This window comes from Anser anser (assembly GCF_964211835.1).
Source record: "Anser anser genome assembly, chromosome: 2".
Classification (NCBI taxonomy): Eukaryota; Metazoa; Chordata; class Aves; order Anseriformes; family Anatidae; genus Anser; species Anser anser.
This window is the reverse complement of record NC_139721.1, coordinates 34,348,230-34,362,197: the sequence shown is the minus strand read 5'-3', so window position 1 is coordinate 34,362,197 and position 13,968 is coordinate 34,348,230. Positions and strand designations below refer to the sequence as shown.

General features: G+C 43.9%; 1 protein-coding gene and 1 long non-coding RNA gene across 2 annotated transcripts; one reads left to right on the top strand and one right to left on the bottom strand.

Annotated features, from left to right (window-relative positions):
- Positions 1-290: 290 nt before the first annotated feature.
- Positions 291-2,947, bottom strand: MSC (musculin). The gene is made up of 2 exons (XM_083824143.1): positions 1,999-2,947; positions 291-1,342 (listed from the first exon to the last, which is right to left on the bottom strand). The coding sequence occupies exons 1-2, from the start codon at positions 2,515-2,517 to the stop codon at positions 1,256-1,258; spliced, it is 606 nt and encodes a 201-aa protein (XP_083680269.1). The 5' UTR covers positions 2,518-2,947; the 3' UTR covers positions 291-1,255.
- A 2,075-nt stretch (positions 2,948-5,022) lies between these two features.
- On the top strand, positions 5,023-13,687 carry LOC310893360. The gene is made up of 3 exons (XR_014578932.1): positions 5,023-6,208; positions 8,854-8,959; positions 13,578-13,687. It is a non-coding gene; the product is annotated as an uncharacterized lncRNA (long non-coding RNA).
- Positions 13,688-13,968: the final 281 nt, after the last annotated feature.

Genomic DNA, 13,968 nt, shown 5'->3' with positions numbered 1-13,968 from the left:
AAATCAATTTCTTAATCTACATTTATTTATTTTCCTGATTCAAAGAAAAGATTATAACAATAAAATGCATAAATTGTTAAAATGTGATTTTCCCTGCTGATTGACATAGTACTGTACCTTATGTGAATAGTTTGGGATGAAAATGTCCTTATCTGACTGTTGCTGGAGATGCACCTGCTCTCAAGATATAAGGAAGAGAAGGGCATGTTTATGAAAACAGGTTTCAAGAATCTGCATTGCAAAGACGGTCCAACATCGATGCAGCCACACACTATCACAGTACCAGTAAGTCATTGTAACCAAGCTTTTAATGTAATTTATAAAAAAATAAAGTTATTTACATTTGCAACTTATTTGATGGCATCCTCCTTTTATTACAGCATTTGAATTAGTGAAGAAATGTCACTAGAACTCCTTTGAGGGTAAACTTTTCAAAGATAAGCATAACAGTACAGGAAAAATGTTTAAAATATTGCAAATTCTTGCTCTTTTGCAGCATTCATACAAGATCATTCTTTACAACACATGCACCCTGGCCTTACAGTAAACAGAATTCCTCTTCCAAATTAAGGCACAGAAACTGCCGCATTTTGGGGACAGCCCCACATTCTTACATGTGGCACTTCAAGACATAACCAAAGGAATCAGTTTAATTCCTGTGGATGGTAGTCTAAATGCAGAATTTAGCTATTTACACATCTTTAAGAAGACTCTGGTTAAAAAGACAAAAAGTATAACTATACTTATTGCATAGTTGCAGTAAACCAGATTCGTGAATACAAAAGCCATCAAAATATATTATAAATCTGAGTTTCAAAGCTACTCTAAAATACTGCTTTGCTTTAGAATACAAATAACACTGTTTGGGGTTAGTTTGTAGAATTGTATTTTGGTCCATGCTGTTAATTCTATATCATTATATTCCTCTTGCATTAGTTTAACAGCCTCAGAACAACAGGTCCTCAGGCAGTGGTAAGAATGGTGAAGCCAAAGAAGGGCTTTTCCAAATCTCAGACTTCAGCTGCTGCAGCCAGTTCATGAAAACTCTAATTTCCAATGTCTCCCTTCTTTACTGCTTTATATACACTTCCCTCAGAGCTCTAAGGGAAAGGAATGATGGGAGACACCGATTTAACACTGTTAGAGGTGGGTTTTGGTCACCATCTTCTAGTCTTGAGTCAATAAATCATAGCTCTTAAAAACATCCAGCCCGTAAAAAAAGGTCAACAACATCGAAAAAAAAATATTACTTTGTCTAAGCGGTAGTTCCACATAATCTGCTGGCAGTAGAAACTTCTTTGGTGTCAGTGTCAGGTCTTCCTGAAACCACAAATGGCCAAGTCTGTAAGGAAAAAAAAAGGAAAAAAAAGAAAAAAAAAGGATTTCATATTAGAAAGTTTATCCCAGTATGAAACTGGAGCCTTATTAGTGATAGATGTCTAAGTGTGGTTCTGTCGCAACCACGTCATCATGTTTTCGTCCCTGTGGGAAGCGCAGAGAGCGCCACGTTCCTCTAACAAATATTTTAATGAAGTTCTTCATTGAAATTAAACGCTCCACAACAGCGCTGCTACGGTCAGCAACAAATTGTTCCCATCAAATGTGCAACATTTACAACTGTTTGCATGGTTTTATAAATAAAAGGCCTAGGAACTCTTCAAACCCAACCAGTGGAGCAGCCCTTCGGCAAGCAGCGGGCATTTCGCTTCGTGCCGAGGACTTAAGGACGGCTCGTCCGTGCTCCGAGCCAGCTCGGAGCGAGTTGCTCCTTTTCGGGACGCTAAACTTGCCTAATACCCGAGGAATTTGTTTCGTTGGGATTCCTTGCCCCGACAGCCCGGAGCACACTCGCCCGCCGCCCCCCAGCCCCAAACCGGCCCCGGCTCGCCCCTGGCCGAGGGTCGCCGGGGGTCTGCGCGTTTTCCTCGACGGCTGGCACCGCCGGAGGGCTACCGGCTCTGTCCCCCCTCCTCCCATCCGAGCCCCCCGATGCCATACCAGGTTGACGGGGTGGACGTAGCCGTTCTCGTAGCGGTCCTCCTGCAGGAGCTGCCGGAGGTGGGCGATGTAGCTGGACGCCAAGCGCAGCGTGTCCAGCTTGGAGAGCTTGGTGTCGGGCGGCACCCAGGGCAGGCTGGTCTTGAGCCTGGAAAACGCCTTGCTCAGCACCCGCATCCTCGCCCGCTCCCTCGCGTTGGCCGCGTTGCGCTGCGACTGCTTCCCCTCGGCCGGCGGCCCCCGCGGCCCCGACGGCGCCTTCTTGCCCCCGGGGCCGCCGCCCCTCGCCCGCTTCCTCTTGCAGCCGCTGCCCGCCGTGCAGCTGCCCTCGCCGTCCTCCTCCTCCTCCTCCTCTTCCTCCTCCTCCTCCTCCTCCTCCGCCGCCGACGAGTTGTCCCCCGAGGGGTACAGCTCGCCGCGGGGCTGCCGCTTGCCGGGGGGCTGCGGGTAGCCCAGCTGCAACCCCCGCAGCTCCATCCCGGGCAGCTCCTCCGCCTCGCTCCCGGAGCCCGCGGACATCGGCCCGGGAGGGCGGCGGGAGGCGCTCAGCGAGCCGGGAGGGAGGCAGGGGGCGGCCCCGCCGCGGACAGGGGCTGCGGGGGGGCTGGGCGCGGAGGGGGGGATGCGCCCCTTGCCGGCCCTATATAGCGGCTGGCCGCGGGGCGAAGCGGCCGCCGGGCCGAGGGGAGGGAGCCGAGGGCTTTGGGGGGGGCAGGAGGAGGGGGTAGGAGCCGGCCGGGGGCGGCGCCTTCTCCGCGCTGCCCCGCGTAGAGCTGCGCGCTGCCCCGAGGGGGGGCCGGCCCCGCAGGCCGGGGGGAGGCGGGGGACACTGGGAGGCTCCGGGGGAGGCACGGCGAGGAAAGGCTCGGTCCTCGGGGTGGAGTGGAGCCCGCTCCTCGCCCCGCGGAACCGCACATTGCCCCCCGGGGGGGTCCCTACAGCCAGGGGGGGACGGGGCCGTCAGGGATGGGGTTGTCTCTTTTTTTTTTTTTTTTGAGGGTGGGGGGGAGGGTGGAAATGTCGCTGGGAACGTGCGCACTGCGCTTTGGTAGTGTCGGGAACCTGGGGGGAAGCTGCAGGGAATCCCCTTGCGGGTGTAACGCGTCTGAGAGCTCCGCCTGGCTGGGGGCAATTAACCAAAACCCACGGGGCCGTGTGCGGCTCTGTGTGTCCCGGAGCAAAAGAGGCAGCTTTCTGAGCCGTTCGCGGTTTGCTCTAAAAAAGTCCTGAGGTACAGCTCTTAGAGAGTCGGCTGCAGAGAGAGAGACCCAGCGCCCGCTGGAAGTGCCGATAGGCAAATCCAACAGAGACGTGCATTAGGGACCCCCGGCGTGCATCCCTCCCACACCCCAAAAAAACCTTCTTCCCCGGGTGAATAACGGACATTTGCTTGCTCTCTGGCCTTCCCGGCCCTGCCTGCATACAGTTAAGCAGAGTACCAGTTCCAGCTCGCGGGATAGAAAAGAATCTAATGACTACAACAGGTGGAAAGATCTGCTCCCGAAATTTTGCTCCCGGTTTTTTCCCTTGCATCTCCCTCCCCAGCAAGTGGAACCTTCCCCGCTGCTGCCGCCCAACTTTCCTGGCAGCGCCGGCAGGGTTTTCGCCCAGCGCCGGGCAGCAGCTCCCTGCCCGCCAGCCCCGGGCTCTTCCCAGGGCCGCTTAAATCTGTGTAAATCTCGCTTTCTCCCTCTGGGGCCGGATCCACTCCGGGGACGGGGTTAAGAGCAACCTCTGCAAGGGAAACTTGACGTTGCCTGAACCCCCGGAACACGCGGCTGGGCTTGCAACTGGAGCTCTTGAACTCCGGCTGACACCGAGATGCTCTCGCCGGGTCCCACAGGCTGTACGGTGGAAGGGAAGCACGCTGGACTTTGTTTTTTTTTTTTTTTTTTTTTTCTCTGCCTCCCCAGTTAGCCTACATTATCCGTGTAAATATATATATATATAAAGATACTGCAGGGGAAGAGATATAGGTTTACTTCCCAACCCCCCCATCTGGGTTGTTTATACAGGTGCGGGCTGAACGCTTTCCCTGCTAAAGATTAATGGGAGAAAGTGCTGAATTTCTTTAAACAAAGGAGAAAATGGTACCCAGCCTTAAAAGCCACAATGGCAAACCTCACCTTGCCCGTTTACCTCTTCCTTGGCGGATTAAAAGTGACGCGTAATGGATACTTCGTCTCGCTTAATGTCGGGATTGGGGCTGGGGGGGAGGCAGGGGGAGTAGCCCCATTCTCGGGCAGTCTTTGCCTGCTTTTTGGTTTCTGGGAATTAGAATTAGAAGAGAATTAGAATGGGAATTAGAAGGGAGTAAATCTGAAGTGAGACCCGCGTTCGAGAAAGGAGTAAATCTGGAGTGAGACCCGCGTTCGGATTTACACCCAATGAAAGCTGAGCGGAGCTGACTCAGATCCATCAAATTCCTTTAATTTCTGCCACCCTGATCAAGGTATCGCTTTCAGGATTCAGGATCACTTTCAAGTCTTTGATGGGACCGGGGCATTACCTCATGCTCCCATTTGTCCACTTTATCCTCTCCATGTGCCTAGGAGGGAAAATATCTCTGCATATCGGGGCAGTTTTACGCCCGTTATCAGGTGCAGCCCCTTGTCTCCTTTACAAGGTAAACCGAGGTCCGACCGAGGGCAGCATCGCAGGGTTTGCGGTGCCGGGGCTGCAAAGCCCAGCCTGCGGGTGGAGTGCGAGGAGCAGCAGCCAGAGCAGCTCCTGGGTGGCAGAAGCAGCAGAAAGGGCCTTCCTTGGGGAGCTCAGCCCCCGTTATTGACCCTGCGGTCACCAAAGTCATCTTCTCCCTGCTGTGGAGACACCCTTGATTTAGGGGGGATGCTGGAAGGGAGTGATTTTTTTCACACTTTCCCAGAAGGGAAAAAAAGCAACACGCCCAAGTGAAGAGGAGTCCACGAAGCTGGGCTCCTCTCTGCGCAGCAACTAGGGCTGTTTCGTGCTGCAGCCGAGGACAGGCATGGGGAGCATACCAGGCGCGTAGCTGGGATGGGGCAGAAGAGGTACAGACCTTTTATTTATTTATTTATTTATTTCCTAAAATAAAATTACGGCAAGACGAAAAAGAGAGAGAGGGAAAAAAAATGCAGAGGCCAAGTCCGTAAAAGCCAGGTTATCTCTGAGGATAGGAGGGGGAACTGCTAAAAGCCCCGTGTCTTTTGTATTCGTTCTCTGGGGTGTTGGCAGCGACAAAGCAGGGTGGAGGAGGGAGATGTGTTATCGATAAAGTGCTTTAAATAAGGCTTTCCTTTGGCATTTGTCCTTTCATCGAACTCGGCAGAGTTACCGAGTCACTTCGCTCCCACCTAAAGTGCACTCACACTTTCGGAAAGACCTCACTGTAACAAGGGCATTTTTATTCTGCTTCTCGCCGTGGTGAGAAAGGCAGGATGTCTGGAGGGGAGGAGGACAGCGTCTGGCAAACATCTCAGTCCTGATCTATCCACAAGCGTCCACAACAGGCATCCAGGCTGCGTGAAAGGCATATGGGGCTTCTGCCACGGAGGGATGCTCGGCATCGCTGGTCCTGTAGGCACAGCAGGTGGATGGATTCTAACTTTTTTTAAATGCCACCTGCAGCAAGTACACCTTTGCGGGGCTCAGATCCTTTGGTAAAAGCACCTAGAAAAGGGAGAAATGTGCCGTGACCTTCACTCCCCCACCTGGTTCTTATCCAGAAGCCTGGCACGGGTCCGGGCAGCACTGAAGGATGCTCTTTCGTACTGCCACTTCACAAAAACAAGAAAAAACAGGAAAAAAAAAAAGGAAAAAAAAAAGGGGGAAAATAAAAGGAAAAAAAAAAGGTCAAATAAAACAGACAGAGGATAGATGAAGCTCTGGAAGAGAAAAATATATATATATATATATACTAGAATTTATTTGCCCATCGGTTGCCACCCTCGCCACCGGGAACATCCTCGTGCCCCCCCGGTGGCGAGCTGCGGACCGGGGCTCCGCACCACCGGGCTCCGCAACCCCCTCCGCGCCTCCCAGCAGCAGCCCCGCGGGGCCGGGGGGAAAAAGGGCACCAAAGTGTGGGATAAAGGCCCCGGGGCTGCTCACCGATCCCGCCCCGCAGCACAGGGCGGGAGCATCCTCCCCGCTGCCCTATCCTGCCTCCTTCCCCCCTTCCCCGCCACGTCCAGAGCAGAAGGACGACGGGACGGCGTTCACTTTTGCTCAGGTATCCCCAACTTTCAGCATGGTTTTCCCTGCGGAATAGCCAGGCAAAGTCTCTAAATACCTCCTGGCGCCAGAAGAAAGTTCTCATGTAATAGATACCCGCTGGTGTGAGAACACGGATTCTGCTCACTTTGTCAATCAGCCGACGGTGGGGGGAGCTGAGGAGGGGGAGATAGGGATTTCTTTTAATTAAAAAAGAGAAAGACGGATTTTTCCCTAATTCTATTTTTTAAAGGTTGCCTGGAGATATGCAGTTGGCCTAATAGCACCAGAATTAATGGCACAGTTTAAAGTGCAGTTTATTTCTTCTTTTGGAGCAAATTAGCTGGAATAACAAGCAAACATCAGGCAGGAGGAAACGCTTTGTTACTCTCCTCCTTGTGTTTCACTCTGAGAGGGAAGCCCACCAGAGCAAGACGGAAGAGATGGGGAGAGATAACACCACCACAGCACTTCATTATACTTGAACGCTCCACCACACTCCCTCACTTTGGCTGGGCTACAGCAGAGCAGACGGAGGAGTGCGGCTTCCCTAGGAACCGCTAGGAAAGGCAGTGGGGGCTCTCAGAGGGGGCACAGGGCTGGAGAGACAGCTTCGTGGTCAGCAGGGGGAAAGGGACAGCCCAGAGATGTCCGGAATGAAAGTCATCCAGTGCTCCAGCTTATCATCCCTAGCTGAACAGAGGGAGAGCTGCAAAGACCACACTTCTCACAAGCAGATTGCAGTCACAGCAGCTTCGTGTTCAGTAAGATTATTCCTCATTTTCTCTAAGGAACAAATTCTCCATGGAAGTCACATGCTCTTGAACACTTGGCAAACAGGCAGGTCAGCATCTTGCAACACCTTACCTCATCAGCGCTCAGTCTCTGAACAAGCACAAGCCATGTCGGGATAGATGCTCTTTCCCTTACAACTGACAGCATCACTCTGGCTGTGCTCTGTTCCCCTTCATAGTATATTGCATATGCAATATTTTCAGCTATTTGAATTGGTAGGTTTGCAATGAGCCTAGATTTTAAATCAGTAAAGTTTCAAGACACCATGTCTCCCACTACTGGGTTAATTCTGGATTGGAAACATATGACAGATGACATGCTAATTTTTCTGATGTAGTAGACATGGTTATTCCAGCATGTGATCTTGACATATATAGGTATGTCTGCACGTAAAAAGGAAGAACTTAAACTTTTAGGTTAAGAATTCTGCTACAAGGTTTTAACACCAATTTTCCCACTTTCTGAATACTGTTTCCATATCCTACACACTATTAAACCAGAAATTTTTGTTCTTTGCACAGTACTTCAACAAAGTACTCCGACATCTGAAAACACTTCATTACTGCAGTAGTGCTTTAAATTTTAAGTAGCTAAAATGTTCCAGAGTCTCACAGGCTGCTTCCTGTAACCATCTTAAAATATACTCCTTGCAGATACTTCTTGATGGCTGTAGTTAAATTCTTTTGCAAGTTGCTTTGTGGCTTGCTTACCTTTTTAGTTTTTTATGTTTTGGTTGAGGCCATTTTAATGTACATGGCATTTTGTTTTATTGCCTAGGAAAAGGAATAATACCTTAAAAAGAGGATGGATGTCTGGTGCCATCTATTATGAACAGCAGTGTAATAAAGTTTTGTAGACGTGCCTGTCATAATGAGAACTCAAATAGTGAACCCTTAAAGAGAGCTGCTGTCTTTCACTTCTATCTCCAGGAGCAAATCTCCTTTTTATCAGATTTCATATAATGATGATCAGATTTGTAGGAGAGAGGTCCCAGGCGATTTAATCCTGCAGAACATCTCTATTAGCAGAATATCAGCTCTTAAACCAATGACACTGAGAAACTGAGATCTCTTTCTATTCTCCAGACTTTTAAACTCTACCTTCTTTGATGCTTCGTTGTTCATAGCATGTGTAGGTGAGGTCAAGCTTTTGTCCATAAACCTTTTCATATTTTGCCAGAGGCACTGAGTTTGAATTATGTTAGTAATTAATTATCATGCATAAACCAGGATTAGAAATGACATCTTTCTTTCTTTCATAGTAGATTTCTCTGGCTCAGCAGTTGGAAAAGAAAATGCATCTGGACTTATCTGGATTTTGCTAAACAAAACAGATATTCTATTTATAACACGGTTCTTGACAAGGTGCTAGAAAAGGAAACCCGTACGCATCATATAACAACTTCTGTAGAATTATAAAAAAATTCAGAGCACTATTGTTGCAATATTAGTGGCAAACCTTGTATGCTTCAAAAGTATGCTTCTTAAAAGACAAATGACAACAGAACTGAGCAAGGTCATCAACTAGAACAAGAAGTTGCAGATCCATCAATTTTAATGGAGCTGACACAGTGATTCAAATTGAAAACATGATTTCCAATGTCTAGGTCTTTTTCTGTGGACTCCCGTTTAAAATAGGAAATATTCTCACCAAAATACGTAAAATTAATTTTGGTCTAATTCTGAAAAAAAAAAAAGAAAAAAAGAGAACTTGACGAAGGACATTAGGGGGGTTGGAGTTAGGTGATCTTCAACATCCTTTCCAACCTAAGAAAGTTGTAGAAAAACACATTTAAAGTTGAATTACCTTGACTGTTGTTACTTTACTGGTATTACTCTTACCTTTTTTTTTTTTTTTTTTTTTTTTCAGGCTGTGATTGCATTGCCTGTGATTCTGTGATTCTGTGATTCTGCCTGACCACGAGGCAGCTGGTTCAATATTGCTTTTCTCATCAGATGTCAAGATGCCAAAAATAGTAAGCTGTTGTTTTGGTCTCATGAATCAGGACCATAGTGTATGTTACAAGGTCCTGGAGGAGAACACCTTACACACTGTCAGTGCTCCACTGCTAGTGGAGCAGGAAGGGTAATGACAGTGTGATGGACAAGGCAGAAGTTAGTGCAACCTGCTCATCTGGAAATAATGCCCCCAGAAAACTGTTTTGATTGTTATGGAAAGTGTTGATGCTCTTTGGTCTCTATACATATAGAGCAAATGCATGTATAGTCTATACAAAGCAATAATGCAGTCAGCAGAAATAAAGCTGATTGGTTATATAGGAGGAAATGCAGCTGATACATCTATTCTAGAGCATGGTCTTCTACTTATCATACAATCAATGCCCCAGTTTTCCAAGTAAAACCAGAAAAATAATACTCTTCTCACAATTAAATTAGAAAAACTTTGCTAGAAGTCTCATGCAAAGAGCAATTATAAGTTTTATGAGTTTATCTTTGCATTCTTCTTGGTCTCTGAAACTCTTGAACACACATACCTTTCAGCAGACAATCATAATATGATCTGATTCAAATTACAATTTTGGCTGAAACTGATTTGTTTCCTGTTTCAAGCTAATACCAATGGAGAGACAACAATTTTTTTTTTTTTTCTCTGTCCTGACCCAAACTTTTAACAATCTCAGGGATCTGAATTTTCATACACTCATGATTAAGTCTAACAACTTAATTAGCAGCTTTAAATGCATCTGCAGATAAATCAAAGAAGACGAGAAGTCCATTTATATGGACATTGGTATAAGTTTCTTGTTTAATTTTGGCATAAAAGTTTTCCTAACCAAATTAATCAAATTCTACATTTATTTTGAACAAACTTTAAATAGAAGGCAGAAATGAGATATATAAAGCATTTGCCCTATGTTTCTTAAAATTATGATAAGCTATCCAATCTACCAACTTCAAGATGGCCTCTGAAAAGCCTTCTTTTATTAAGTTCTTTTATTAAGGTCTCTAAAGCAAAATGATTAAGATAGTTTGAACCTGTGATAAACACATTAATCTTCAGAATGTTGGTTGAATAAGGAAAGGTGAACTGGTGAACTGGTACTCTTCCCAAGAAAACCAGAAAGTCCTAGAATAACTAAGTGCTTAAAATATGGAAATTATCTAACCTTGAAGCAGGGAAAGTCATATTTCTTGATTTAGCCATTTTTGAGTGTCTTCTTTATCAAGTTTACTGAGTCTAGGAGCAGGGTGTTCATTGTTCTTGGAGAAATTCCACAGCTGCTTAATGAGTAAGAGTCAAAGACTATTACACAAGACTACTTCCAAAAGTAAAGACAAAATGCTTCTGCCTTTTTGAGAATGCTCCTATGTTAATGTGCACATTATGTCTGTAAGCTTGTAAAAGGCTCTGAAGATAGAGAGAACTGCCTGAAATTTAACTTAGTGCTTTGGCTGGAGCTGTCCTATCTTACTGCTGTGCATTCTGCTTTCATGAGCACTTGATATACAGACCCAATATAAAATAAGGGCTGCATGATTTGGCTGCTATTTATAAAAATGAAAGAATAAGGTGAAAGATGAGTAACTCCAGCTCTATGGGGAATTGGTAGGGCATGGATACAGAAGATAGTTTATTGCTCTTCTTGGTGGAATGTTCACTGGGTTCAGTGAGTTCATCAGATTTTGAGACTTGTAGTAGAATGTAGGTAATAAAAAATCTACAGGTGCATAAAATCATTCTTTCAAGCACTGAACATCTTTGTGGGTGAAAAAGAGGCTTTTTAAAAATCTGTGATGTCACAATCTGGTAAAAAATCTGGTTTTCTCATTCCAACGAAACAGAAAAGAACAAACAGAACAACTAACAGACATTTAAAGATATAACAGTAATATCCAAGACTGCTGTTATGTATCACACTGCAGAGAGACAAGCCAAATGCAATATCCAAATGATCAACTTTCTTAGCTAAAAGGGCATATGAGGAAGAAACAGGAAGGTATTGGTATTGCTTATAACTTCAGGAAGAAAAGCTTAACAGTAGTCTTTCTGAAGCATTCATCTAAACAGAGGCAGCTTATAGATGCAAATGTTGCAGAGATTTGTGTAGCACCAAAAGATTGTTATTAGTATTTGAAAAACTTGTAATATTATGAAATAGATATGATAACACAAAGGGAAGAACTTGGATGGATTATGTATTAGTTTGTATAAAAATATATCAGTTGTACATTAATGTTGATCAACTCCTGTATCCTCAGCATGAGTAGAAACACTGAAAAGAAGGTCCAAACACACCTTCTGAGACCTTTCAGTGAAACAACAGTTCAATTTTACTAGAAAAACTTGAACAGTCTAGTAAGCTAAGATTCTATTGATGCTAAACTAAGATGTAAGTTAAGACAGATGATGACCACAATAACCATTTCTTAAGTGCTTCTGAAATTGGAAGTAGTCACTTCAGGTGAAAATGGGTAAGCTTTCCAGTGAAAAAATACATATTAAAAAAAAAACTATCCAGAGGGAACATATTCAAGAATATGGAAATTACAACTTACTCTTTGGTTTCATGATACATCTGAAAAATAATAATAATGTATAGTTGGCATCTGTCTGTAGCAAATCCAATGGCAGTGAGCAGAATAAGGTCATGTCCAAGATCCACAAGACCAATCCTTTACAAGATTTATGTAAATCGTTATGCTCATAAAATGGTAGGATGATTCAAGGGGTATATTCTACCAATATTTACCTCAAGATTAGCACTTACTTGAGATACACAGCTCATGCCTCTGTTCATAGATATGTGTAGCATTTTAAATGTACATAAATCAGCATAAATCCTGTTTAGGATGCAGTTCATTTCTCCTAATCCCAACAACCTAAATGTTTGGTATCACAATCCATCTAACTAGGAGTGGATGGTAGGAGTTACTATTAGGTTTATAGGTCATAATGTCATGTGTTAAATTTATCACATTGAGATGTCACAATGCAGGAAGCATTCACCAGGCAGCACACTGAAACAGTGCACTGACATCTATTTCTTTCTTTGTGCAGTTATCTGAGAAAAAATGCATCTATTTTTTTTGTTTGCTTTTTTGTTTTTTCTTTTGTCTCCTCTTGACTTCTATGGATGAATAAGATAACAAAGCTCAGGAACACTCCGACAGAAGCAGGCACAGGACTTGAACAGGAAGTGAAACATAGTTAGAAATACCATTCTTTTTAGGAGAACTTTGACTTTTAACAGAGGCAAAAGATCAGTGAGAGCTTAGACTTTGTAGCACGTATTTCAATTGAATGACAGAAACCTTCAAGAGATGTCCTTTGTGTCTCTAGAACTCTGTCATGAACATCAATATGGCGGTAGAACATGCTATAAAATCAATACTTACATAATGATGATAATAACAATGATACTAATATTTATAAAATATTAATAAACAATCATATAAAAAAAAACACATAAAAACACCTTTGACTTTTGTGCTTCTTTAGGTTCCTCTCCTGTTCCTTGCTATGCTGAAAAATATTGTCTGAACAAAACATCATTGACTGCCTTTTCCAGGCAGACATAGTACTCATCTTTATTGATAATATCTTTTTAAAGATAAATTCAGGAAAGATGAAGTATTCAGGAATAGGGGAGCTCTTGTTTTTAAGCACATCAAACATGAATTTAAGAAGAAAGAATAATGATATTGGGTCCTAAAGCCCATTTAATCCAGTTCTGTCTTAGTGGCTAAAAGTGTCTAGAAAAATGTAAGTAAAAGGCAAGAATATTGTGATATGCCTCAAAATACTCTCTCAACACCCAATAATTTGAGTTTTGATAATTTCCTGAGACAGATATTTTGTCGTTAAGTGTAATGGACCTTGATAATTTTTCTTCCATGAGTTGACTTTGGAATTCATGTACACTTTTACTATCCCAATGTTCTGCAGCAAGGCCTAATTAAATACAGAGGGTCACCAATCACTTTCATTAATTTAGGAGTAGAGTAAGGGTAGATTATAGTTTATAGGAGACTCAGGCTACTTCAGAACACAATAAATCATATTTTCAGTGAGGGTGGACTGTGCTGTCTGCACTGGGTATATGTCGTAAATCCTGTGTGTGATAATTTCCATGAATATGCAGTAGAGTTGGGTGGGATTGATACACTGAGTTTGTCACGTCAAGCACTGGACAGAAGATGGACTGAAAGCTGATTGCTGAGTCCTTATTCAAACTGTGAACTTAGATGAATGTAGGCTATAATCCCTTAGGTTCACACCAAACTTTGCAGCGTACATTTTGTGCCATCTGAAAAGCAAGACATGATAGCACTGTGTGCCTGGCTTGGCATTATAACTACCTCCACTTCTGGATTTCCCTAACTTTTCAAGAAGGATACGATGCCCTGAAAGCAAATTCTAGCAATTCACACTACAATCAAAGACAGTGACCCAGAACAGAGTTTCATGATCACTGTCAGTGTCAATAATTTTCCTATAGTGGCTATAACAGGAAATTACTCCATACGCTGTTTAAAAACTGTATTTTCCCTAAACAGAGTTTATATCTTGGCTCTGAAAACACATGGAAAGTCTATATGCTTTAATTTGCCTAATCCTTTTTTCCATTTTAGCTGGTATCAGCCAAGAAGTTTCTGTATGAATAGAGGATTTGCCCTCCATCATTGAAATGACTACTCATTTTCCTTCACTGTTGAAAACAGGACTGCAGTTTTCTGTGAATGGTTTTATTTTAATTTAATAAACATTCATTTACTTTACTCTTTTTGTTGTCTTCTACTGACCCCTTGTTTCTAAACAACAGATTTCAAGGATTTAGTTTATCAGTTTTCTGCTCCTGAAGACACACATAATTGAAATTTCTTTGCGAAGACTTTAGTGTCATCAATCAAACAGTGAAGTACTTTGCTGGTGTTGTTGCAGAGATTGCCAAATGAAGAGAAAATATGAAAACAGTAAATCCTTGTACTCTGTTATCTAGGCAGCTTATTGTTTATAGAGAAG